The 26,549-nt window shown below is 37.7% G+C and overlaps 2 protein-coding genes across 2 annotated transcripts in view; one reads left to right on the top strand and one right to left on the bottom strand.

The window, feature by feature from the left end:
* The window catches only part of ACSS3 (acyl-CoA synthetase short chain family member 3), an 82,196-nt gene extending 66,758 nt beyond the window's left edge, over nt 1–15,438 (top strand). Inside the window, exons 10-15 of the mRNA XM_034063063.1 lie at nt 107–170; nt 9,599–9,680; nt 10,609–10,731; nt 14,073–14,172; nt 14,265–14,440; nt 14,740–15,438. Of these exons, the coding sequence (XP_033918954.1) occupies nt 107–170; nt 9,599–9,680; nt 10,609–10,731; nt 14,073–14,172; nt 14,265–14,440; nt 14,740–14,808 (614 nt within the window). The 3' untranslated portion in view covers nt 14,809–15,438. The remainder of the gene's footprint in view (nt 1–106; nt 171–9,598; nt 9,681–10,608; nt 10,732–14,072; nt 14,173–14,264; nt 14,441–14,739) is intronic.
* A 2,714-nt stretch (nt 15,439–18,152) lies between these two features.
* The window catches only part of PPFIA2 (PTPRF interacting protein alpha 2), a 331,712-nt gene continuing 323,315 nt past the window's right edge, over nt 18,153–26,549 (bottom strand). The window contains exons 29-32 of the mRNA XM_031047954.2: nt 26,432–26,500; nt 25,087–25,246; nt 23,335–23,427; nt 18,153–19,618 (exon numbers count right to left, since the gene is read on the bottom strand). Of these exons, the coding sequence (XP_030903814.1) occupies nt 23,369–23,427; nt 25,087–25,246; nt 26,432–26,500 (288 nt within the window). The 3' untranslated portion in view covers nt 18,153–19,618; nt 23,335–23,368. The remainder of the gene's footprint in view (nt 19,619–23,334; nt 23,428–25,086; nt 25,247–26,431; nt 26,501–26,549) is intronic.

Consider the following 26,549-nt stretch of genomic DNA (forward strand, 5'->3'; position numbering starts at 1 on the left):
GCTTGGTGTATTGCAGTTCTGAAGTGTGACATAATGAAGAAAGACACTGCCCTCCACCTAAAAATACAAGAATAAGGTGTTCTTTTCCTATATTTATTTTTTACAGTGATGGTTCTGGATGAAAATAAGGAACCAGTGAAGGCAAAGACTTTAGGAAATATTGTGGTAAAGTAAGCAAGCTAAGTATCTTACTGTTAAGAGAATCTTCCTACATGGGTTGACTTTTGACTGAAGTTTTTATGTATAACACAGTAATTGAAGTAATGAGGATTGAAAAGTATGTCTGTCTCTGATACTGATATCAAACTGCTAGAACTTTTAATGTCTATTAATACTGAAAGATTGAAGGTCACAGATGAAACTGTATGAGTGAATGAGTGTCCATTGCTGGTTTGGTTCTTTTGTTAGACAACAAAGTTTACCGTTTTCTTAATTATCATCTGTTGGCACAGGATAAAATGTTTCTGTTGTGATGTGTGAGCAAGATACTGAAGTATTCTCTTCACTAATTTATCTTTCTGTTTAGTGAAACAGTACAGTGGGACAGATTGACATGCTTTGGTTTATGGGTGTCATGTTGCCTCCTCTTTCACTGTCTTTGAATCCCAATTGATATATATTCTTGGAGGGAGAATGTATGTTGTCTCAGCCTGTGCTTTGCATCAAACACACAGTGTCCAGTTAGGGTAGTACTTGGACAAAATACACACAGGAAAAGACTCCATCAAAAAAAAAGAAAGAAAAAACTTCAGCTTTGCATCATGTGGGTGATGTTTAGTACCATTGACCAGATTCCTCCAAGATGAGTCCCATAAGCTTTAAAATTATTTTCAAAGTAAGCTTTTCTTAGATAAAGAGGCCTCTGTTTAGATAACATCAGTTAAATTTATCTTACCTTCTGCTGCCTCACTGTTTGCAGAACTTTTCCTTAGTTAGGTAAAGACTGATAGACTACTGCTTGCCACAGCAAGGGTGCCAGCCCTGTGTTCTGGATGTTTCATGGGCTTTTAGGCAAATGACATTTTCCTCGGACAGATACCTGCTTTGTGATTAACATGCTAGCTGTAGCCACCTCCATCTTTGGTCACAGAAGATATTTCAGTTCCGAACACTTCCAAACTACCAGCAATTACAGGACCTGAAACAAATGCGTTCATCCACTTCTTTTGTGGTAAAATCTGGGAGAGTTTTGGTAGCTGAGTCTTTGCTGCTTGTTTAGATGAATGAAAGAAAATATCAAGATTAGCATTAACCTTCAGTGAATTGAAATTCTCTCAAAAGCCAAAAGATTGGGACAGATGTAGCGATTTTGATGAGCTGTTAGACAGAGAACTTGGCTGAGGATTGAGGCCATGGCCACATGAACTGGCCATAAAAGCTCCAGACAATGGAGCTTGCTGCAGACGTGTGGGCTGGCTGGTCTCATAGTTCTTGCTTGGGAGTCAGAATTGCTAAAGTGTGGAGGTTTTTTCTGCTCAGGTGTACTAGTGGTCTAATGTACCTAGACCACTGTGGAGACTGAGGTGGTATCACATGAACTTATTGTACTGTTTGACACAGATGTGTGCTTTCATGATGAAGTTTATACCCTGCCTAATTTTCAGCACCTTAGGTCTAAGCCACCAGGACACACAGGCATGTGTTTAAGTGCACATACAATCTTCCCTGGATCAGCAGACTCATATTTAGACACAGTTGTCTTGTGTCAGTGTAAGATAGTGCATTCATTCCATTGCTGAATGTGAGTAATGAAAATTGGTCCAGTCTTTAGTAAAGACTCTGGTTTGCATGTCAGTAACCCGGGACAGAGAGAAGGGCCATCTTTTAAAGCTCTCTCATGCCTGATACCTAATAAAACGTAGGCTTGTAATCAATGAAGAGAGAGAAACGTACTTTGTAAGAAAATTGATCCTAGCTTTCAGGTATTCAGCTAGGATCAAATTAATAGCCTTCCAGATGGGCTCATGTCTCTCCAGTGATTGCACAGGTGACATGGCTAGCTTAGGGTAGGTGCCTTTTGGTTGCCAAAAGAGAAGTGAAATGGACTCCATCCTTAGCAACTCTGCCAAACCAGCTCAATTATATCTACTGAGAGGTACTGTCAGTAGATGCATGCATATGTTTGAGTCATTACTGTCATTTCAATGAGAAACTGAACATGAGGCAGCAGTGTGTGCTCACAGCCCAGAAAGTCAACCATATCCTGGGCTGCATCAAAACAAGCATGACCAGCAGGTTGAACTCTACTCTCTCATGCCCCTCTACTCTCATGAGACCTCACTTGGAGTATTGTATGCAGTTTTGTGTTCTCAACATAAGATGGGCATGAAGCTGTTAGAGCAAGCCCAGAGGAGGGCCACGAGGATGATCAGGGCACTGGAGCACTTTCTGTATGAAGACAGGCTGAGAAAGTTGGGACTGTTCAGCCTGGAGAAGAGAAGGCTGCATGGAGACCTCATAGCAGCCTTCCAGTATCTGAAGGGGGCCTACAAGGATGCTGGCAACGGACTCTTCATCAGGGTCTGTAGCGATAGGACAAGGGGTAAAGGTTAAAAGGGTTCAAACTTAAACCCATTTAAATCTGAACTTTTAAGGACAAGTACAGTTCTTTACTGTGAGGGTAGTGAGTCACTGGAACAGGTTGTCCAAGCAGGTTGTGAATGTTTCATCCCTGGCAGTGTACGAGGCCAGGTTGGAAGGGCTTAGAGCAACCTGATCTAGTGTGAGGTGTCCCTGCCCATGGCTGGGGGGTTGGAACTAGATGATCTGCAGTTCCTTTCCAACCTGAACCATTCTATGATTCTATGACTCTGTGATTAAGTGCCTGTCAGGAGTAGATATTGCTATATTAGATGATCCTGTTGGCTGTTATTGTCAAATTCTTAAAGCCAGAATTTATATTCCCTAATGTGGCTCCACATTTAGGCGTTTATCTTAAGTGATTACAAGTGTGTTTATCTATTGATTTTATTGCTGGTTTTGTTTTTGTTTTAACTTGCCCCACATGACTTTAGCTGCACTCAAATGAATTGTTAGGGGTAAAAGGGGAATTCTTGTTTTGTTTGGCTTTTTTGCATTGGATTATGCAAGAATGAGTAATGGCACAGGGATATTATTATTTGTAGCATGTCTATATTTGTTGCAACTGGGGGGAAAAAATGGGGAAAGAAATTACACTGTAGCATTAGTCAATATGTAACCAGTTCTAAGGTAACTGTTACCCCTCTTTCCCTTCCAGCCTTCTTTCTGACTTAATCTTTTGAGCCAATAGGTTCTCTTAAATTCATTCTCCATCTTAATACAAACATAAAAATCCCCAAACCACAAACAAACAAGAAAACAAACAAATAAAAAAAGCCAAAACCAAAAGAAAACAAAACCTCATGAGGTTGGGCTTGTGTGAATTATTTCTAAATTTACTTGGGTTTTTTTTGTTTTTGTTTTTGTTTTTTTATTTGTGAAAGAATCTTTGAACATGACAGATTATGAAGATTTATTCCAAAGTGAAAATTACAGTAGGAATGACCTCCATTTCTGTTAGCAAAGACTGGTCTGATTTAGTGACACAGTTTTGCTGTATTGTTCTGACCTGCCTGTGATTAATACACACTTGAAAATGTGTGTGTGTGTATCTAATTCTGATCAGCCGTGAGAATTTTCCAAGTTTTCTATTCTTACAATGGACCTTAGCAAAGAGAAATCCCATTTAAATTCCAGTGCAGTGGGAAGATCTGTTTTCTCCTTGTACATTATAAAGATTGCAAACCCGTAATGTTTATTTTATGAAGCAGTTATGATATTTATGTAATATCTTATTTGATAGCATTATTCTTTATATTCACCCACAACAGCAAGAGGACTACATTTGCTTTATGCGCATTCTAACCAGAGAGTAACGGCAGCCAGTAAATTTCCAGCTAGATGCTAGTTACACTTCATCTAGTATTTGTGTAGCTAATTTTGCGCTTACTAATGGAGCTTTGCAGGATAAGTATTTACAAATTTGTTTTATTGATCTCCACAGAATCACATAAATATTTCTGCTTCATATTCAGAAAGAGATGAGACAATGTAGTATAATAGGCAGCAATTTGCAATGTTTTGGTTGTGTTGTTTAAATTGCATTTAAGAATAGTGACTGTGTGAGAGGCTCTGCAGACCATTAATATTGTGGGGGTTATTTTTCATCAATTTGGGATTAGTGGGGAAGAGAGAGGAAAATTGTAATGTTGAAATGATTCAAATGACAACCCACCCCAATATATACGGTAAAATAATGCAAAACTTCATGTACAACGCTGTAAGACTGTAAAGTATTGAAAAATAATATTTATTCATGAGGTTTATACAGAAAGGGTCATGACAAATTGACAGGGTTTTATCATTTTAGATTTCAAGTTAACTGAATAGAAATATGACAGGAATTTTTAAGCAAATACTGTAAAGTTAGTATGCTGTAGTGGAAGAGATGTTCAGAAATAAGCAACTCATTCACAGCTTCATGGTTTGAGGTACTTTGTTCAATCTTTTTACAGTATTTAGAGAGCAAATAGATGTTTGACAAAAAGGATAGTAATTTAATATTTCTTATAATGCATTTTAGAAAAAATCATCATCTATGTGGAAGTCTGAAGCATTAGGTTGTGATGAGAAATAAAACACAGTTTTAACAAGGAAAGTATTAAACCATTGGGACAAAATCTTTGGAGTATGGTGCTTCTCTTTGATACCTTTAGTTCAAGCCTGGTTTTCTATTTTAACCAAAGGTTACGGGATTGAGGTAGGATTTAGTAGATGGCATTCTTTAGCCTGTGTTATATGGGAGGTCAGATCAGATGATCATGAAAAGTCTGTGCAAACGTCTCTCTCTGCTAGCCTTCCACATGTTTATTGTCTTTGTCTTTTTCCTTTTGCAAGCCAAAACAGTGAGTAGGACTTTCAGTGTGAGAGCAATCTGGACAAAGATGAGTTTTCTAGCAGATCTCTGGCTGAGCACATGCATGTAGCGTTTGAACTTTTAACTTTTTCCAGTGCTTTCACTAGATTTTGATGGGTTTCTCTCTTCCCTACTAACTGTATTTTTTTTTCCTGAAAAATCCACACTGAGACCGACTACTGTTGTCCCCTTTCAGCTAACTAAAGTAGTATTTCATGCAAACTGATGAGTGTTTGAGATCCTCTACTCTTACTTCTTCATCGTTTTTCCTGTGCTGTCATTCCCAGCGTCTGGAAAAGCTTCTAGACTCCAGATGGATTTCGAACTTGCAATCAAAAAAATGTTTTAAGAGTGATGTTTATGCACAGTGCTACATAAATGCTGAGTAATAATTATAGCTGTCAGTCAAGATGATTTAGCTCCATTCACAAGTGCGAACTCACTTAACAATGGTTTACACTTGCCTTGGCTGGCTATAATGAGCAGCTTGCGAGTACCAGTGCCTGCCATGAAGTAAAAGGATGTCTTTTCTGAAATTCAGACAAGGTAGCAACTCTAATAGCTTTTGACTTTCATTTGTACTTTCAGAAATCTGCTTTTCTGTGTAAATTATCTTTTGAGTGCTGTGTCTATAATTGCCAACCACAAATTGGAATTGGAACAAATTCTAACCACAGAGAATCTTACACTGTCTGGATGAGTGGCATCCTGAAAGGATGTGACACACAGTCAGATTTTCATGGACTAAGGTAAAGGTGGGCTGTTCTGTAAAAGATCAGCCAGCATTGTATGAAAAATAAATGAACTGTGAAACAGTGCTAAAAAGCCAGATAATGATTGTAATTTAAAATTGTCTAGCAGAAAACAGCTACTGTGAAAGTACTTCAGAGTGTTTTTATGATGCTGCCAAGCTCACCTAAGCTGTCTTAGTTTCTCCAATTTATAATGAAACTACCTTCTTATCTTTGTAAAATGGAACCATAATAGATCTTTGTAAAATGAACCCATATAATTTGCATAATGAATGTACACAGTTTACCTAGTTTTCCTCATGTTGTCCTAAATGTATTCAGCCTTGAAATGAGAAATGGGCCTGGATTTTTATTCCTGTAGTTCTACAACCGTCATCTTAATTGCACTAGAGTGAATTGAGAATTGCATCATTTGTACTGCTGCTCCTGTACTGGTAAAAAATAGGCATGAGCAAGATCAGAATTTGGTTCTATACATCTTTTTTGAGGTTTGAAATCCAAAGGTCAGCTTTTCCCAAGTTCAGGTGTTTTGATTCACCTCAGAGTAGGTTTTTGGCTTAAACCTCAGTTTAGGTTTGAAACTTGCCTATTGTTTGCTTGTTTAGTGGGATGAGCTGGCCGATTGAAAATTCTTAGTTGCCTGATCCAGAATAGCTGGTAATACATTCATATTTCAGAAAAAGATGGCAAGCTTGTCTTGAATTTGTATTTGTTGAAGCTCTTGACTGTTCTTTACAGAAGGGAAAAGGAATGATGAGATAGAAGATGCTACTGTAGTTATGACCATATAAAATATTTATATAATATATATAAAATAAAAAGCATGAATAGTGTAAGGGAGGTCCTATCTTTGAACTGATAGCAGATGCAAGTGCTCAGCACTGGCTGGTTTGTGGCTTGCCATGCAAGATGAGAGAAAGAAGTTAATAGACAGCTAGAGAAATACAGTACATGTCCCAAGGAGAAACCAATCGAAACAGCTTCTTTTTGTATTACAGAAATGATGATGAAAGAACCTACCTCCTCCTTGGTCTTCTGTGGTATTGTCACTTGTGAAGGGAAAGCAGGACCATCTCTAGGGCAATTGTGTTTACTTATGCATACCAGACATTTTTGGTCAATATAGCCTCTTAATAAAAATAACCACAAAAGGCCTTGAATATCAACTCAGTGTTGGGACAAGGAGGCAACATTTTTTTAAATACAGTACTTTTGTAGGAGAACAGACCCAAAACAAACATCCCAAAATCTTATGATTTATTTTTTATTTTTTTTTTTATGGAGGGATGGCCAAGCCCTTATTTATTATATTTGGGAAGTCATGGCAGTCTGGTGAAGTAAATTCTTTACTGTAAGGATGGTGAGGCACTGGAACAGGCTGCCCAGAGAAGCTGTGGGTGTTCAATCCATGAAAGTGTTCAAGGTCAGGTTGGATGAGTCTTCGAGCAACCTGGTCTAGTGGGAGATATCCCTGCCCATGGCAGGGGGTTGGAACTAGATGGCCTTTAAGAATCCCTTCCAGCCCAAATCATTCTACGATTGAGGAAAGGAAACGATGTTTGTTTTCAGGTTGCTGTTATTTTATGACTATCCCATTTTTTCTTTTCTGTCTCTTTGCACATACTTATGATCCAGGTCTGCTTCCTATGGAATTCATGGGAGCATTCCCATTGACAGCAGTGGGATGGAGGTATTTTTGTCTCTGCGAATTTTAATTCTCATGTCCTGGCAAAATTCCAGTACACATAATTACATTTTGGCCAGCCGAATTCTGCCTTTATTGATTTTACTAATTACTTGTGTTTGCACGGCACCTAGACATTCTAGTCAGTAATGATGCTAAGAGCTCTACTATCATGGAAGAACTGTATATGCCCATTCCTCTGGAATTACTTTGCTTGAAAGATGGACACATGGAGGATGGCATTCAGTTTTTGCTTAGTAGATGGAATGGAAGCCTAACAGCAAGTAATATTTTACAGAAAGCCATGGAAGCACATTGTCAGACTGTGTCTCTATTGTGTTATGATTTGTGCGATATGATTTGTCACTGGCGATACCTGTGACAGGCAGCAGTTTAGCAGTCTTGTTTCCATAGCCTCACAAAATAAGCACTGTAGATGTACTTGTCAATGCAATGCTTCTTTTTTTTTCAGAAAAAACAACCACAAAAAGAAAACAACACCCCCAGAAGAAAAGGCAAAAGCAAACAAGGAAACAAACCAACCCCACCAAAAACCCCTCGCAAACAAACAAAATGGCCACAAAACCAAACAATAACAAATGTTGGGAGCAGTGCTTGCAGTTTTCTGATGTGACACACAGATTTATAAACAATTACAGTAGCAGGAATGAAAATGCTTTTCTGATTTCAGCAGTAAAATTGTTCTATTTAATGAATAACTGCAAACTATTGAGTAGAGCTGTGGAGAAATTAAGGACTTTTTCAATAGGAACTGTCCTTTCTCTCCCATCACAAGGATGTTTCAGACTGAAAGAAATTTAAAGTTCAAAATCTACAATGGCTGAGGCTGTTATGAATTGCCATGCTATTAGCATCTAGGCAACAACCATAGTAACTTCCTTTCGCCAGTGTTTCTTCTTGAATCGAAACAAGAGATTTTTCTTTTAAACTCCTATGTCCACAAACACTGGGATCAATATATTGTTTTGATTTTTTTTTCTTTCAAGTTAAATGCCCTAGAGATCATTTTTGTCTGTTGCAAGGACGTTTACTAAGTTTGAAAGGCTTAAAATAGGCCGGTGAATTCACTTCAGCTGGGCAGAAGCCAACCTGCCTTCCTGAAGCCTGGGTGACTACTTAGGAAGTGTCTTGTCATTTCTGGCCTCACCTCAACCATACTTTCAAGGAATGTGATTTATAGGATGTGTTGAGCCAGAAGCCACAGATAAAGTAGTAATAGTTATAGTAGATATTCTATTATGCTAATTGAGCTGAATTAAGTTGAAAAAAACTGGGATTGTGAAAAACATGAAATCATTACTAGATGATATGGCCTTTTTGGTGTAGCTTGTACTATTCATACCATATTCAGTTAGAAAGAAATGTGTGTGTGTATATGTATATGTATATTTTATATCTCTATATAGATATATAAATATTCTTTTGGGGCCTGTAGTGTTAGAAATGTACATGTCACTGAGCTGATAGCACCTCTTTCTTTGACCTGAACACCATAGGAGAGCAGTGTTGCTATGCTGCAGAGGGTGTTTCATTGCTAGAGATGTTGCCTTCTGGTGTCACAGGGACAGTATCATAGTAGAAAATAGAATACCCCTGGCTAAAGATTTGCTGATTAGGAATGCAGGCACATGCTAGTAAAACCTGTATGAGGCATTTATGGTTTTATTGGTATCAAAATGCTTGCTTGCATGATTGTTCTCTCTGTTACTAGGTTAAGCTTCATAAAACTTGTGTTGATATGCCTGAATAAGTACCTCCTAGTTCAGGTAAACCTATATTTAACCCTGTCAGAGCTTTGAAGAAAGAAACAAACACTTCTTTGTTAGCTGAGACTTCTGTAGCTTCTCTTCTGATAGATACGTGTGTGAAGTGTCCCATGTGACATTTCAGGCATTTAATCCTTAGAAATGTTGAAAGCTGAATGCTGATATCATAGTATGGTATATAGGGTTTACTAGACCAAACATTTTTTTACTGAATGACAGAGATGCTTAATGTTATATGAATGTATGGTCTGGATACACTTCAGAGCTATGTGAGTGTGATTACAACAGACACGTGGTCTTTTTGATCTGTTATCTGCATATTAAGCTGAAATGTTTTCTGATTGTATAGCCAATGATTATTTATGTGAATATGAATGGAGAACGTAAGTTGTACTTGGTATATCTGTGTTTCTTAATACTTTTCTCTTTTTAATTTAAGGTTGCCTTTGCCTCCTGGAGCATTCTCAGGTCTTTGGGAAAATCAGGAAACATTCCAGAGATTATATTTCAAAAAATATCCAGTAAGAATTCTGAAATGAATTGTATAAACCTTTGGTAGTCTTGCAGAACTGAATTATAGTAAATTTAAACTGGATAGCAGTCAAAATGATTGTATCTTATTTTAATGGGAGATCTTTCTTTATCTATACTTTAAGCTTTTGGCAACACTGTGGATGTTTTTTTGGTTTTGTTGGTTCTGGTTTTTGTTTTTGTTTTGGTTTGATTTTTTAAGCTCTCAAACAGAATTGGTAAATGCAAGCTTCTGAACCTAAAAGTTGGTTTATGTCATTTGATTTAATAAAAGATATAAGCCTCATGACCTCAGACTAGCATAGCTTCAAATATATTGCTGATGTTGACATGCAGTCCAGAAATACACACTTGCCCAGTGTGCACCTAAATACGCAGATGGCTCCTTAGTGCATTAGTTATGTTTCCTGGTCAGATTCACTGTCCAAGGACTGGCTCCCTCACTTTCCTAGGTGAATGTCCAAAATGGAAGGTTTGCTTCAATAAAAGTAAATGAGTGAATTAATCAGACAAATTATTTTTTGTGTACACTTGCATTGTGATGAGGATGTATGTTTGGATTCAGCAAACAATAATATCTTTAGGAGCAATTTGACAACTATCATATTGTATCAATTCCATCTTCCTTGTGTAGATTTAGGCAACATCCTTCTCCAAGCTGTCAGGGATCAGTGTAAGCAAAGCTGGAGAAAATCCGTATTTATATAATGTTTTCTGTTCTTTTTATCATAGACTACAAAACCGTTCTGGAAAGGAAGGTGCACAGTATACTCTGCCAGAAGAATAGTGAAAAATATTACAGAATTAAATCTTTTGGGCAGCAAAACCATATTTAATTTGAAACAATAAGTTTTGTGTGTTTTTTTCGTAGGAAATGAATGGATGCTCTGAGTTTAGTTTTGGTTGTGTTGTGTTTAGGGATATTATGATACTATGGATGCAGGCTATATGGATGAAGATGGATATTTGTACGTCCTGTCTCGAGCTGATGATGTGATCAACGTTGCCGGACACAGGATTTCAGCAGGTGCAATTGAAGAGGTTAGCATTGCCTGACAGTAAAATAGAAGAATGAAAGATAAATAAAATAAGCTGAGATTGAAAAATCTCACTGAATCCTTTAATTTTCTTTCTCCTTTTTTTGATTGCATTTCTGTTGGTACTTTTAAGCAAAACATTAATCGTTTCAAGTCCTTCCTGTTATGGTGCCTTCTAGAACCATAATAAATTTGGTCAGCAGTAAGCAGTTTGTACCATGGGATTGATAAGACAGGTATGATTTGACATTTGAAGGTAGAGTTAAGGGTCAATATGTAGCATCGGAAACATCCTTGTAAGTTCTGATGACATATTCATTTGGCAATACATTAAGATAATGTAGGGTCAGTGTGCCAAGTGGTTTTACCACCTACTTAGGAGGAGAAACTCTTATTCCTAAAATACAGTTTTAATTGTGTTTCTTTAAAGTGCTTGGTGTTGGTTGACTTCACATAGACTCACATTTAGTGTTATTTCTTGATTTGAAGGGTCTCCTTCACAGTTTCTTGACAGCATTTTTCTCTTATTGCATGAGCAGTGCTAAATGGTAATGAAAATTTCTGTGAGAAACCCACAATCCTGCTGTTAAATTGAAAGTTATTAATATAATACACAAGCAACTCAAAAAGTTGAAAATAGTGCAGTTCGGAATAGTGTCTCAGTTTCATGGCATTGTTGCCTCACTTCTCTGGAACCACTGTGATTGACTGCCAGTTACAATTTTCCCTGATTACGTATCAAATGCTTATTCAGGGAGTATAGGAAAATGTGTGCTGGACATGTACAAAGGAAAAATACCCCTTTAAGAACCCTAAATTTAGCTGTTCATGGAACTGTGAACTAATCTGTTAGTAATTTTTTGCTTTATAGTGTCTGTTAGTCTAGGGACTGTTTTTTAAAAAATGTTGGAAAACTTGAAAGAGAATGAAACACATTCTGATTACACAGAAGTGATCAAATTCAGGCAAACACAGGCAATCCGTTGAAGACTGGTCAGCCAGGGAGCTGAACCAGCTGCTGCCCTGACTTAGGTCTATGGAGACCTAAGGTGGCTTTCAGGCTGATTAAACCTCTTTTGAAGTAGTTTTTCTTGTGTTGCTCTACTAAAGCACAGCAGGGAGTCTCATCCCACCCCTTACTGCTCTTCCTGCTCACCTGCTCTGCTGCTGCTCAGGGGCTGAGCTAGGCATGGTTTCTTCACTTCAGGCTGAATGTGGAACTAGTATACAAATGATGAATTGAATCACCTTCTCAGCTATATTACCTTTGTATCCTTCATCCCAGGTTCAATGTCTCTATTTTCCTCCCTGCTACTTAGGTCTTTTCCTAGAAAGAAAAAGTGTTTCATCACTATAAAATTCTATATGTTTTTCTATTCACCTTTTGAACAAAGCTGAAAAACAAATGTTATTAATGTATGCACAGCAGATTGCTGGTTAAATTGGAAAGCATTAATAAGACCACAATTTGCCCTTCAGTAAGATCCGTAAATACAGAATTAGAGATTCATTGAATCACCACCTAATGAAGTGACAGTCACCTTGTTGAACAAGTATATTTTCTGCATTTACACTATAGCTGCATTACAGGCTTAAAGAGTTTTTCTATAGTACTTTGACTAAGAATTTCAGCTTTATTGTGTTCCAAACAAATAGTTTATTTATCCAAGTTATCTATTATTATCATTGTAACCCCATCGTTACTGCAGTGCAGTAGATGTTACTGTTGACATGGCTTGTGCACATCCCATTTAATTCCTGTGAAAAATACACAGTTTAAAAACCTGTGTGTATATGGTCATGTTGTTGTACTTTGACAGAGCATGCCTCTAGTTCTGAGCTAAGTATTTCCCATTTGTAGTATGGGACTTTTCTAGGATCATAGTTTGTGAAATAAGCATAGCTTCTGTCAAAAAAGTATGTGAGAAACACTGTGCAGGCTTCTTTTGCTAAAAGCTACTTGATATGTGTGACCATGGCACAGAGAGACAGTTTCTCTTGCTTATTTTGACTACAGATCTGTTTTGAGGATGGGTTATGGGGAAAGCTTTGAATTGTTCCTCCCACCATCAATTTCACAGCCAGGTCACGCAAGAGCATCCCTTCTGTTAATTGGAGCAGCGTTGATTCAACTTTCCATTCCTGCAAGTTTTTTTCTCTGCCTCCTGTGTACCTTTCCTGTAGACTTCCTCATGCTCCTGCCATTGTATGAGTAACCAATTCAACGCTTAAAAAAAAGCCTTTATTCAAACTTCTTTTAGTTCATCTCCCTTTCAGTCATCTCACTGCCTTTGATTTTGACAACATGGTATGTGAAGATCTGGCTTTAGCAAATATGTCATCTTTGCACAGATAAACCAATATGCACAGTCACGTTACAAGGCCTCAGTGTGGCCTTTGTGTATGGTCACTTTAGGTCCTCTTTGTGGTTGAGTACAAAGGACACGTTGAAAGCACTGTTGACAGTAAGGTACCACCAGGGACACAGATATTTTCATGAAAAGAGCCAATTACTTTGGAGGAGGTTTCACAACTGCTGTTACCTGAAGTCCAACTTTGTTCCAGACTTTGTGACACACATCTCAGTACGTACTGAGACATCTTGGTGATTTTTTTGTAGAAAGTGAGATCCTCAGCTGCCTAATTGGAAAGAAAAGAGGATCTCTCACTTTTTTTTTTTCTTAAAAGATATTTTGAGGTACTAGTGCCACTGTCCATCACTTGTACAGTTGTGTAAATGTGTAGTAGAAAGGAGGCAACTCTGGATTAATTTCCTTTTTTTTTAATCTAAGAAGAACAAGACCTAATGTTTCCAAGAGAGTGAGTGGAACTAGACTGGCTGCAAGCTGAGATTGAGCCTGTATTTGGCTTTGGTTGAAACACTGTGCCTTTCTGCAGTGAAGAATCAAAAAGAGTCATAGCAAACCACTATGACTACCACTATAGCCCTGTAGTTGGAGTGTTTCTATGGTTTTGATCCTTAGTTCACTTAATTCCACATTATTCATAATGGTAGACTACTGTTACTTGTTCCAGCAAAGAGCTCACTAACAGAAACAAAGACGTGATACTCTCCCAAAGCTGTAAGTCACCTTTACATTGTTCTATATTAGTATTTTGTACCACCATACTTACTATTTATGTTTGTTTGAAAATGACATGTAAGTGTGTATGAAAGTATACACACCTGCATGTGCAACATGTGTAATTGGAATCCTGGCATCTACTAAGTACTTTTTGCTGTCAAATGTAAGAAATAAGTCTACTTTTTATGTCCATGCCTATGGATTTTTCTCACTGAAATGTTATTATTAGTTCTGTTCAGTTTTGTTGTCTGTCCCTCAGTGTATTCTCTTCCATCGTGCTGTGGCTGACTGTGCTGTTGTGAGCCAGGAGGACCCTTTAAAAGGACATGTTCCTTTTGCATTGTGTGTACTGAGAGAAGGTGAGAGCTCGATGTTACTGACGTTACTTGGACTTGCAAAAGTCCCATAAAAGCTAAAGGACATGAACAAGAAGTTTTTCTTTATACCCTAGGTATAAAGACAGAAGAGGAAAAGATTTTGGAAGAGATTGTTGAGCGGGTTCGAACTAACATTGGTCCAGTAGCAGCTTTTCAGAAGGGGGTGTTTGTGAAACAGCTGCCAAAAACACGCTCTGGAAAGATCCCGCGTTCAGCTCTTTCTGCACTTGTCAGTGGAAAGCCGTATAAGGTAAGCTGGAGATGTATACTTTAATAAAGTAGGCACACATGCACATCCAAAGGCACATCATCATGGTTTCTATTCTCTAGACCATTCTGCAAGTGGTCCATGATTTCAGGTACCACATTGTATATTTTATCTTAACTGTAGCTTCCCCAGAAAGTTTTCATGTTCCAAAGCTTTCCAGATACTTTTTTCTGGATTGCTTTTGAGAGCTAGAGTTAGGAGATTCTCTGAATTAAATTCTGGTTTACTGTTGAAGGACAGCAATCTACTATCACATGCTTCTGTATATTCTTCCTTTTCAGATAACACCGACCATTGAAGATGCTAGCATGTTTAAACACATTGAAGAAGTGCTAAAGAAAAAGGGATAATTGTTGGTAACAAATGGGTCAGTTAATGAAGTATACAAAGAGGCTTTCTGTTAGGAACCACCATATTATAAAAATTTCTAATGACTTACTTTAGAAATATTACTGTGTTCCTTATCATATTGTCACAGCCAATGAAGCAGATTAAAGTCTCTGCATGTTGTCTCATTATATGCGGGATATTAAGACTGCTAAAAATTGCAAATATAATTCATATATTTCTATAGCATTAACATTTCAGTCTGTTGTTATAAAGTGACCAGTAACTTGAGTTTGTCTAAAATAGCTTACAAAAGGTAAGTCATGAACTGAGGACAGTAATAAATAGTAATTCTGATGTGAAATTATTGCAGACATAAATTGTCCTCACTTGTAGATTATGCCCCTTTATGGGCCTTGGAGCTCGGTGATCTTTAAGTTCCCTTCCAACTCAAACTATTCTATGATTCTGTCTTTGATTTTTTTATACATTTTAAAATTAGTTTTCTTTATTGCACTGATAATTTTTTTCGAAAGTCTTTTTGCTGTAGATTAGATTTCTGTAATTTTTTTATTCAATAACTTTCTGAAGTGTCTTTTTGTAGAATGATAGGAAATTTCTGGCTTTGGAATCTGTGAAAATCTGGATTTGTCCATAGTAATATTCAGTAAAACCCATGTATTCTAAATAAAGGCAAGCATTTATCCTTTGCATTTTCTGATAATTTTGTTGTTGTGGTTTGTACCACTTATAAGGATAACCAGAATGTGCTTTTGCTGACATAATTAGACATTTTGGGCTCACTGAGATATGTATAGCTGAGAAATTTAGCAAATACAGATACTAGGCAGCCCATTCTTGACTTTATTGGCCATTTCAAAATACAGGGTTCTCAGCAAGCCCAGGGGCTGGAGGATACTCTCTCTACATGTGTTACTTCTCAACCTGCAGGTTTTAATTGAAAAATAAATGTAAAAATACCTTTAAAATATGCTGGTGAGGGACTATTCATTAGGGACTGTAGTAACAGGACACGTGGTAATGGGTTAAAACTTAAACAGGGGAGGTTTAGATTGGATATAAGGAAGAAGTTCTTTACTGTTAGTGTGGTGAGGCACTGGAATGGGTTGCCCAGGGAGGTAGTGAATGCTCCATCCCTGGCAGTGTTCAGAGCCAGGTTGGATGAAGCCTTGGGTGACATGGTTTAGTGGGAGGTGTCCCTGCCCATGGCAGGGGGGTTGGAACTAGATGATCTTAAGGTCCTTTCCAACCCTAACTATTCTATGATTCTATGATTCTATATCGTTTATATAAGTTGCAGTTACTCGAAGGCAGTGTTTTTTTCTGGATATGCCAGGGCTTTAATAGACGGCCTACACCAGATAATGGAGTGCCTTACAGAGACTGCTGAGTATTTTTCAGTTTCACAATTCTACAATTTAGCAATGTATGCTGAGCCAGGGCAAGAGAGAGATCTTGTGAGTTGTCACTGATGTGGGGTTTGGGGTGGGGAGGGAGGGTTGTGTGCTTTTGTTTTGTTTTGTTTTAAAAGTGGTGAGAAACCACAAGGGTATTGTCAGAGAAAACGAAGGCACATTCATGAGGTACATGGCCATTACTTTTTTTTTGCACAATGAAAGCTGAGATGTTCTGAATGTTTGCTGTAATTATCCTGGCTGCAGCATCAAGTTATAATTGTAGAAGCAGAGAAGCAGAGCTAATTAGTGAGAACACAAGTCGTCTAGTATGCTGCCACAGGATGTAGAAAAGAATTCATTTCCTAGATTATGTGTAATTTTCCCAATGATATCTCATGTTCCTATACCAGTTTCTCCATTTGTAAGGAAAGGTAAGCTGTTCTCTATTTTGGGGCTCTTTTGTTAAGGAAGAAAGACTTAATATCAGACTTAAAACCAACAGCAAACAAACCACAACATTAGTAATGGAGATTTAAGCACTTACCTTTCTGGGAGGCTATTTGCTCATATTAACATTGACAAGAAACAGTTGTCTGTCCTCTGAACTGTTTGTGAAGAGCTTGAGTAGTTAACATTCTTAAAGTGTGTCCAGGAGAAAAAATAGTTGTAATAACCTGTTTTGGTAGGAATCATTTAAGATCAAGATGGGGCAGAAGAGAAGGGCAGAGTGACCAGGTGTACTCACTCTCCTACCACCCTGGTAATGTGGAGGATTCTAGAAATGCCAGATATCTCATTCATCAACTTTCAGGGAATCAGACAAAGAAAGCCACCTTACAGAAATAGTACAGTATGGAAAAACAGTTCTTTCGTGGGCATTCCTTTTGTTTTCCAGAGGAGCCTTTTGCTGAGGAACTGTGATTGCAGAAAGAGAATGAATGCTTTGTTTACAGCTTTAGCTTTGTGCCAAGCTGGAGAAAGAGAGCATGAGTAGTCATTTGTGTGCATGGCTTTGGTGCTGCACAGCAACCTGGTATGCCATCGAGGAAGAACAAGCCATTCAACAAGTGGTAGGAGAACACTGATTTTGTTAATTTGGTTTTAGAGAAGCGGCATGTGGATAGATTTTAATGGTCAGCAAGTTATTGAAACTTGGCTGAGAAAGGTTGATGTAGTAATTATTCCCAGTGTACTGAAAGCGTTACAGCCAACTAGGTAACATTTTGCGCATAGCCACAATTTTTAGCTGTTGAGTATACAGCTCCAGCTCTTATGAAGGAGATGGAGATGCACTAAAGGATTTTTTATGTTAGGCTGAGATAAAAACTGAAGTCACAAAAATGCTCTTTTAAAAATATACTTTTAATTTTTCTGGTCTGTTTTTTCCACTGTGAAATAAATAATTTGAGGGTACTGTACATCTGGGGCAGGATAACTGCAGCTCTGGTTGCATGATCTTGCTCACTGTTTTCCCCAACACACCTCATTCTTCTGTGCTCCTTGAATTTAAGTGTGGACTGTGTGGATAATGTAGGCTACAAAAAAATTCTTACAATGGGAGCTGGTGTTTACAAGGGGAAGTATATTCAAATGGTACTGCAACAACTGAAAATGGTGTTTGAATTGCTTTACTTTATGACATTCTGGATTTAAATACTCTAAAAGGAGGCTGAGGGAGGAAAAGACCATCAGCAGTGATGCTGGTTAAGCCCGAAGAACTGTATGTAAGAAACCCATGTCTTTATTCAGTTGGGTCTTAACCTGAGTCATCGTATCTCACCCATCAGCAAGTCCAGTGCTCCCTCTCGTGGCAGATTCTCACCTGTAGGTCCCTCATAACTTATACCTGTTAGTGGCAAAATGTGCTTATGCTTAGCTATGAGAAGTATCTGGCATCCAAACTATTTTAATGCTACTACGTACCAAGCTTAATAGACTTTAAACACAAATAGCACTGAATTCTTTTTTTATTGACATTGGGGGAGCAAAATCTTTCACCATCTGATTGACTGAAGTTTGCCAAATGAAAATAGACAAAACAAATGTTTATGTACGTGCAAACACTGCAGATCAAACTGCTAAAAGAAATAACTAAAAGACAGGTCTTGAGCTAAGATCAAGCAGAAGAAAAATAGTAAATAGGTAAATGACTATTAAGTAGGTCTTACTTTGAAACTTCCCATTTAAACAAAGAATAAACGACAATAACACCACCAAATAAAGCCACAGCAGGTAATAGTTGCTCTTCTAAACTTTTATACACTATATTAATCACTCTGTCTTTCAGTTATTTCCTCTGATAAAACTGACTTCTGTGAAGTCTCAGCAAGGCCATCTTGGCTAAAAGCATAACATTAGACAGGAGCCTGTCTAATGCCCTGTTATAATGAAGAAATGGTGGGGTTTGGCTTCTCTTTTCTTTCTTTTTCTTTGTTGAATATATCTGGAAGTGAGAATCTGATTCTATGCAAATATTAACTTTAATTTTCCAATGCTGGCTGGTGTCTGAAGATCCTGGAACAAAAAGGTGGCTCCTGGTAAAGCAAGACTCTTCTTGGTCCGCAGGTAACATAGAAGAAAGTTTTTGTTTTTTTGTATAAATCATGTTTTATTAAATTGCCTTTTTTTGTGGGGTGTTTTGTTTTTGTTTTTTTCCTTTTTTTTTGTAAACAGTTCTTCCAGGTTTATTTGTTAGTTTTTAAGATGTAAGCGTCTTAAAGTGAATGATTCTTCTCTGCAGAGATCTAACACTTCCATTTTGTTTTTAGAGGTCCATTTTGGCTCCAGTTCCAGGTTACGTTATTCTGTTATACATCATCAGAGGCAGATGTTCAGCTATAAATATTGACAGATTTTCTCAGTAAGAACATGTTGAAGCTTCTAACTCTGCTAAACATATTCATTTGACTGTTACAATCCAAAAACTGTAAAAATGGTGGAATGGAAAGATACAAACAGTATTATTGACACTGTATTGTCAAGTGTTTGCACTGAGACCCCATGTACCATAGATTTTATTTTTAAAAAATCATATTTATATCCATTTACATAAGACTTACACATTTTAAAAGAAATACATACACAGTAAATACGTAAATGTCTTAGTATTTTACAATAAAACAGATGGAACAATGTAAAAATGAGTGCCTTCATTTGATAAAAGCTTTGGATGTGCACTACTGCCAAACTTCTGATGACAGAGATGCTGAGAGGAAACGGGGAGGTTGTTTTGTTTTTCTTTTATTTTTTGTAGTAATTCTTATTTTAAACTAATCAGTACATGAAAGGACTATCATATCTTTCGATAAACCTTATGTGTTCTCTTCCCTATTACCCTGTTCTTGCAGAGTTTTAATGCTCTTTTTCCTAAGCAGTGGTAGTGCACTTCAGGTAAAGTAGAAGTAAGAGATGACATCTAAGGGAAGAAAATAAACAAATGTTAATTAGTGAGTTTCTTTGATTCCAATTTAGTCTAGGATGCAGTGACACCAGAAAATATTATAGCACTAAGCTACTGTATGTTTTAGTAAAACGTGGCTTTTGAGTATCTAAGGGAGACATGCATTTGTTGTTTAATTTTAGATCTGTAGCATAAACCTGTAAATAATGCATTTTAATCTTTTACTAATGTATGTTTATTTTTGTCCTAGATCAAACAAACGCCTGCTTATGTTCATTTTACAGTTGTTTTCTTGTTTTGGTTCAGCAGTGGATCTGGAGACCTTTGCCTGTTTGGTACAAGGTGGAACACACATTTTAAGTGTATAGAGTTTGTTGATGTACTCTGTGATTCTCCTTGTTCACTGCAGCTTGACAGCATCTACCTTTTTCACCCTATTTCTTTGCCATGGACCAGCTGTTTCCAGATTATCATTCACATCTTTTTGGAACTCTTCTTCTCTGTATTTACAAATCCTCTTTGGAACCCCTCATTGATAAGGTACCTTGTTGATTTTGCCAAATCCCCTTTGACATTTCTTTAGAATAAAAATGAAGCTACTGTGTTCTATTGCCTCAGCCTATGGCAGTGAAACTCTTCTGGCTGAGCCTTCTGACTTGGTGGTGACAGGTATTTCAGTAAAGTGTTAGGAAAGCTTGGACTGTGTGACTGCCAAATCCACTGGCTGTGTAATAGCATTGCAGATGTTCAGCTGGGCAAAATGCAGCCACCAAGCAGAAAGCTGGACCCCTCCAATGTGCTTTATGGTAAACTTCTTTGCATGATAAAATGGCCAGGCACCAGGAGTGTTAAATTTTGTTAAATTGCTGACTGGAGAGTGCACTCAAACTGGGTTGCATGGATTATGTTCATGTGACTGTTCTGAAAATATCAGTGCGTGGTTTCTGGCAGCTTGTCATGGGGGTTTCAGCAAATGTTTGCAAAAAATATCTGAAATGCAACTTGAAAGCATATGAACTGAACCCAGCTGTTGTGAAGAAACACCGTAAGACACTGTAAGGTTGTACTCAGTTGGTGTTGTTGGCGTACATTGTTTTGAAATAGGAGGCTTTGACATTACCTGTAGGAAAGGCAAGAAGCAGAATGAAAGATCTGCAGCCTGCTGTGATCACAGGCCATCTCATTTGTTCCATGTGCAACCTGTTTGCAGCTCTCTATTCAGTCTCCTTTTTATATGCATATCCCCCTTTACTATATTAAAAATTGTCTTATATTGTACAGTGTGATAGCTCATCCAGCTGTCCAACCCCTCTGCTGCTTAGTTAGAATCAGTTCCTGATTTTATGTGTACAGGTAGTTAAGTCACCAGAGTAATACAACTATTGATGTAAGACAACTAGGCAAGGTATTAAAAGCCTGGGTCTCAGTTTGACCTGGATCTGGAAAATTTCAGGAGGCATGTTGTAATAAATATTTTTTTCTTTTGTCCAAGTATCAATCAGTTCCTTCCATGAAGAAACTGTTAGGAGCTGTGATCACTAAATTCAGAAAACTCTTCACTTGCCCTTCAACAAACTTCACATTCCCCCTAGGAGTGGTTTTTGTTTATGCATTCATCCCTGAGATTCAGGTAATTTTTTAGCTTTTCAAGCTTGATATCTTAATGAAGGAAATCTTCACTCTGCATATTTTTTATGTCATTCACTGAAAGCCAAAAAATCTTTAGCTTGCTCTGGTTTCTAACCTCCACTGATGTTTTGAAACTGCACTTATGAACAGTGCATCTAGTTCACACCATCTTGTTGCTTCACTGAAAGGAATATATGGTAAGCGAAAAGAAATGTAAGTATATTAATGTCAGTCATTCTCATATATTAGCTTTTACATTTAGATGTAAATCTGATGCTTACATAGCTCTCAAGCATTTAAAGACTAGATAGTAATTAGCAGAACAGTGGACAAGTACCGATGTATCGGATACTTGAAACATGACTAATACTCCTATAGAAATTGAAGTTAACTTGTATAGCTTGTATAACTTTGTATGAACAGCTATTTGCTCAAAATACATAACTCCCACATAGTGCAAGAAAAGTTTCCTAATTTACTTCTGCTTGTGGATTGCTATGTTTTAGACAATTTTTGAATATAGTGGGAATGAACAGTTCAGAGAGTCTTACACTAATTTTTGTTAACATACCAATTTTAATTTTCTGCCCTTGTGGCACTCTTCAAACCTGTTGGAAAACATCACCTTATGTGCCTGGCTTATCACTGTTGGTCTAATAGATAGCTTGGTGTTTGAACTTAATTTCTTGATCATAAGTTATTGCTTTCAACACTGCAATTCTGAAGCATACAGAGAAAAGATACACATCTCTGCTCTCAATTTCTATCCCCACATTGACTTTACTAGCACCAAGTTCTAATATATATATATGTACACATAAAAAGGTTTATATAGTTTATGTGCTTCACCTCCATCTTTGTATCTATTTTAGGCAAAAAGGAACAAAAATCTCCTGTGCTTATTTTTCAGTGGTAGCATGTAAAGTTCACTTTGCAAGAGTATGAAATCTTAATCTAGTATAAGCCTCCTGAAGGCCTATGAAGTAAGGCTCATGTCCTCAGTAGGATCCTGAGCAATCCATGTTTTCCACTGATAACATTTGCACTAAGCACTTTTTGAACCTGCCCAGAATTAGCAAACTCTCAGTGGCCTCAATCCTCTCCCAATCTTGGGAATCTAAAAAAATTACTCTCTCACAGACTCTGGAATGTCTTGCCTACAGTATGTAACAGCTGTTCAAGCATGTTCAATGCGTGGTGAAGTTGTGGTGCTATCCAGATATTCCTTCCAGCTCCCCTAGAATCCTCTGAGAAACTAAATGGAACAACAAACTTACTGAGTTAATATTAGCATGAAATGGTGCCGTACTGATGAAAGCGCTCATCATGTCAGGATTTATTACAAAACTTGTGATGTAGCAGAAAACAGTATATTTCCACAGAACTCTGGAAGAGTGAATCTGAGAGATTCATAGCCATACTGGAAAGAGGAGTGGTGAGAAATTAATTCCAGTACTAAATTTGATTCAAAGTTGCATCCAGCTCAGAATATCCTTTCTTTTTCACTGGTGAGTTCTGAATGATTTGAGAAGTGCAAGAATCTCTGTAACAGGTAAGTTCAGAAGATTTTTTTAAAAGGGGAAGTTTTGTTCCAGATTTATGCAGGTATCTCATGTTCTAAATTTAGACATATTTCTCATTGAAAAAAGTAAATCTCTTCTGCTTTACTAGCTCACACACCACCCCCCCCACACACAGCCCCCCTCGCTTCCTAGCTCCTGGTATAATGCCATCAAGTACTCATTAAGTAAATTCAGTACCTGTGCCTATTGCTGTCTCCCCAGTTCTAGCTTTAAGCTTTAAAGCATACAAAATGCAGTACAGTTGGTGAGCTACCAACTGAACAGAGTTGTCTGAAAACTTCTGTCTCTTTTGCTGAAGTGGTTTCACCAGAAAGAACCTGATGTTTGAGATGGGAAAAAGAACAGTGTCGTGTCTCCTGGACTGAGCTTGAGGCTGTTGTCATGATCTAATGACCACTCTAGTGAGCCTGAGTTAGGTCTTCTGCTCTGTGCTGGCTCGTGCTTGAATAATGCCAAGGAATATTTGGTGTAGGGTACAGTTATAAAGAGCTTTCATGATGGCCTCTTATGTATACTCACAACAATTCAGTGCTGGCTTCTTTGCTAGGCCTTGTCAGCATGAGTATGTGCGAACTGTTGAGCTGTCTAACCTCTGCAGTCGTGATGAAGCAACTGCAAATTGCAAAAAAGAAACAAACCAGAACCTCTTTAGAATCATGAAGAAAATAGACCAGTCTGTTTCCCACTGGAAGAGTGGCTATTAAATTGCTCTGTGGATTTCTGTGACGTTATCTGAGCATAGTCTAGTTCAGAACTCAAGTGTTTACACTCATGTCTGGTGTACTGTTGAAGTCTGTCGTAACTGAATACGGTTTAAAACTCAAATTTGTCCTTCTTTTGTTGAAAGTGCTAATACTGTACCTATTATGCTGTTTAAATACTATAGTTTTCCTAGCACTGGGAGATAGGAAGCCAAATCCTGAATGAAGATGTAGGTCTTCAAAGCTACCTATGTTCAAGTCTGTTGTCTGGAAGACCTCAAGTAAATCACTAAATCTCCCTTGTGCCTTAGTTCTCCACCCATAAAATGAAAATAATATGTTCTACATTGTAGCATGGCTAGAAACTGAAATCCATGAATGTTTGTAAGGGTCTTAGCTCCTACAGTAATGTAGGCCGTGGAAATGCCGAGGGAGCTAGTACCTTTATTTATACATGGAATTTGCCTTGGAATGTGCTCTTCTCTTACAGCTTCATTGTTGCTGAAGAGTGCAGGATTAAAAGCAAAGCGTGCAGATGAGCAGCGAAGCCAATGAAATTCAGTGATGCAATCATTAAATTACACCATCTATAACTGAAACTGTAAAGTATTGTTTTTAAAAGTGAGAAACTTTAATGGAATTTAGATGGTAATACTGTCATAGCAAGTTCATTCAATAGTTACAGAATGTAATCACTACAAGCAGGATATTAAATTACTTTGAGACAAGTCTATTTTTAGACCTGAATTCTCTTATGAGGAAATAAGCAGTGGTATTTGGAAGAGGCCAGTCTGTGTATGCTTACTTCTTGGAACTTCAAGCAGATATACATGGCTTTAGCATTCATATACCCGAGGGAACAGCTGCAGTGGGATTTGTCCTTTCTCCCTGCCCTCTTACAATGACTTTTAAGGTTTACTTTTTTTTTAATTATGATTTGTTTGTTACTTTTCCAATCACTGCTGAGTTAGTGCATCTTTTGGAAAGTGAAAAGATTTCCAGAGAAAATTAAGACTGGTATACAGTAACTCAATTAGTATGATGAAAAAATATAGGCGAAATTCAGTATTTGCTAACTACACTACCTGATTGTAACTAATTGTTAGCAGCTTGAGTTATTTGATGGTCAAGGATGAGCTAGTTAGTTAGAACGCAAATTAGGAAAATAAAGGTGATAGCCCTTCCTAAATTCATTCTCTAAAATACATTCTACCTGCTAGAAAGGCTAATAAGCTGAAAAATTTGCTTAGCTATTATATGCAATCCTTGATAAAAGTTAGCAAATTAATTCCTCCCTTTCTGAATGTTTCCTTTCCAGATGTAGGATTGATAGATGCCCCCACCCCCCCTTTTTTTCTCAAACACTGAGAGTGTGAAGGTAACCTGAAAAGATCTACAGTATGCCAAGTCAGTGCTTTTCCATTCCCTAATTCAGCTCTCCCAGACTATTCATCCTATAGTGACATGAACACAGACATTCTGGTGTGTGACAGACATGCAATAGAAGTCAATTTAGTATGCAGAATAAGTCTCTTGCTTTTCAACAGTAAGTGCATGAATGACTGCATACCGTCAGTTGTCATTTTTCGTGACTGCCCTGATGTTGTGGTTAATCTGAACCCAGCTGGCAGCGTTTCCGAGGAGCCCGGCATCATGCTGATCCCATGAACCTCTCGTGGAGGAAACTGTCGTCGCCAGGAGGGGCCACGTCTGAAGTTCTTGTCATCACTCTGTAACACAAAGTTGTATTTGGTAAAGCAAAATGATAGAATCATGGAACAGTTAGGGCTGGAAAGGGCCATCTAGTTCCAACCCCCCTGCCACGGGCAGGGACACCTCACACTAAACCATTTCACCCAGTGTTCTGTCCAACATGGCCTTGAACACTGCTAGGGATTCACAACTTCCCTGGGCAACCCATTCCAGTGCCTCACCACCCTCACAGTAAAGAACATCTTCCTTATATCTAATCGAAACTTCCTGTTTAAGTTTTGACCCTTTGATTCCTTGTCCTGCTGTGTGCTGCCTCTCCCCACTGTCAAATGTATTCCACAACTACCCTGCTCTGTTGCACTGCATCCAGTAACTGCAGTGCATTTGAGATATTCTTGTAAAGGTAAACGCTTTAGAAAAGTTAAATGCTGGGATGGAAAACTCTTCGCAAATCTCTAGCTAAATACTGTAGATGGGTCTTGTATCAGCTAAAGTAGAACTTCCTTGAAAATCAGGTATCTACCAGATACTGTTACAGAAAGTGCATGGGTTTGTCACTGCATTAGGAGGGTTATGTAAAGTGCTAATAAAGAATTAAACACTCATGTGCATGCACAGAATTCATAGGCATCTTAAGTCCTTAAAGTTTTATTCCTTCTTATGTGCAGAAGTCAAAGACGTGAATGTTTTTTTTGCACTGGACTCTTATCTAAAGATGAACATTTTCTATAGGTGGATTTGAGATTCCCTACCCTAAATAACTGCCCCAAATATCACTCTATCACATACTGATTAACTTTGAAGAACCAAAAAAAAAAAAAAAAAACCACCTCAAAACAAGCCAAGCCCTCACTTTTATTCTGTCTTCTTCATTTTTGAAGTGTGTCCTAAAGAATAGATTGCAGAGACACCTTCCTCCCATCACCACTTTCTCTGGCCAGTGAAACTTCCAGTCCTTTCTGCATGTTTCCTCTATGGAGAATGTTCATCTTAAGGTAAGAGTGCAGTGCCAGATTTAGCATCCAAAGTGATATGAATATGTAGCCATACTGAGGCTACTTTAGAAACCATGACTGGCATTTCCTATTTTTTTAAAGCTGTAACTGAGTCTTTTTAACAATGTGCAAAGTAAATGTCTTCATGCATTCAATTTAATTTTTATATTTTACTGTGATATAAATACTGAAAATAAAATTAATTACTTCCTCAAGTCGTCTTTCAGTTCCTAGTGCTAAAAGGTTGTTGTATTCTCTCTCAAGGATCTGACGTGCCTAGAGATACCAAAGTGAAAAATTAAAATGGTTGAATATGAATAAAAGG

This window comes from Melopsittacus undulatus, chromosome 5 (assembly GCF_012275295.1).
Source record: "Melopsittacus undulatus isolate bMelUnd1 chromosome 5, bMelUnd1.mat.Z, whole genome shotgun sequence".
In the NCBI taxonomy this organism is placed as follows: Eukaryota; Metazoa; Chordata; class Aves; order Psittaciformes; family Psittaculidae; genus Melopsittacus; species Melopsittacus undulatus.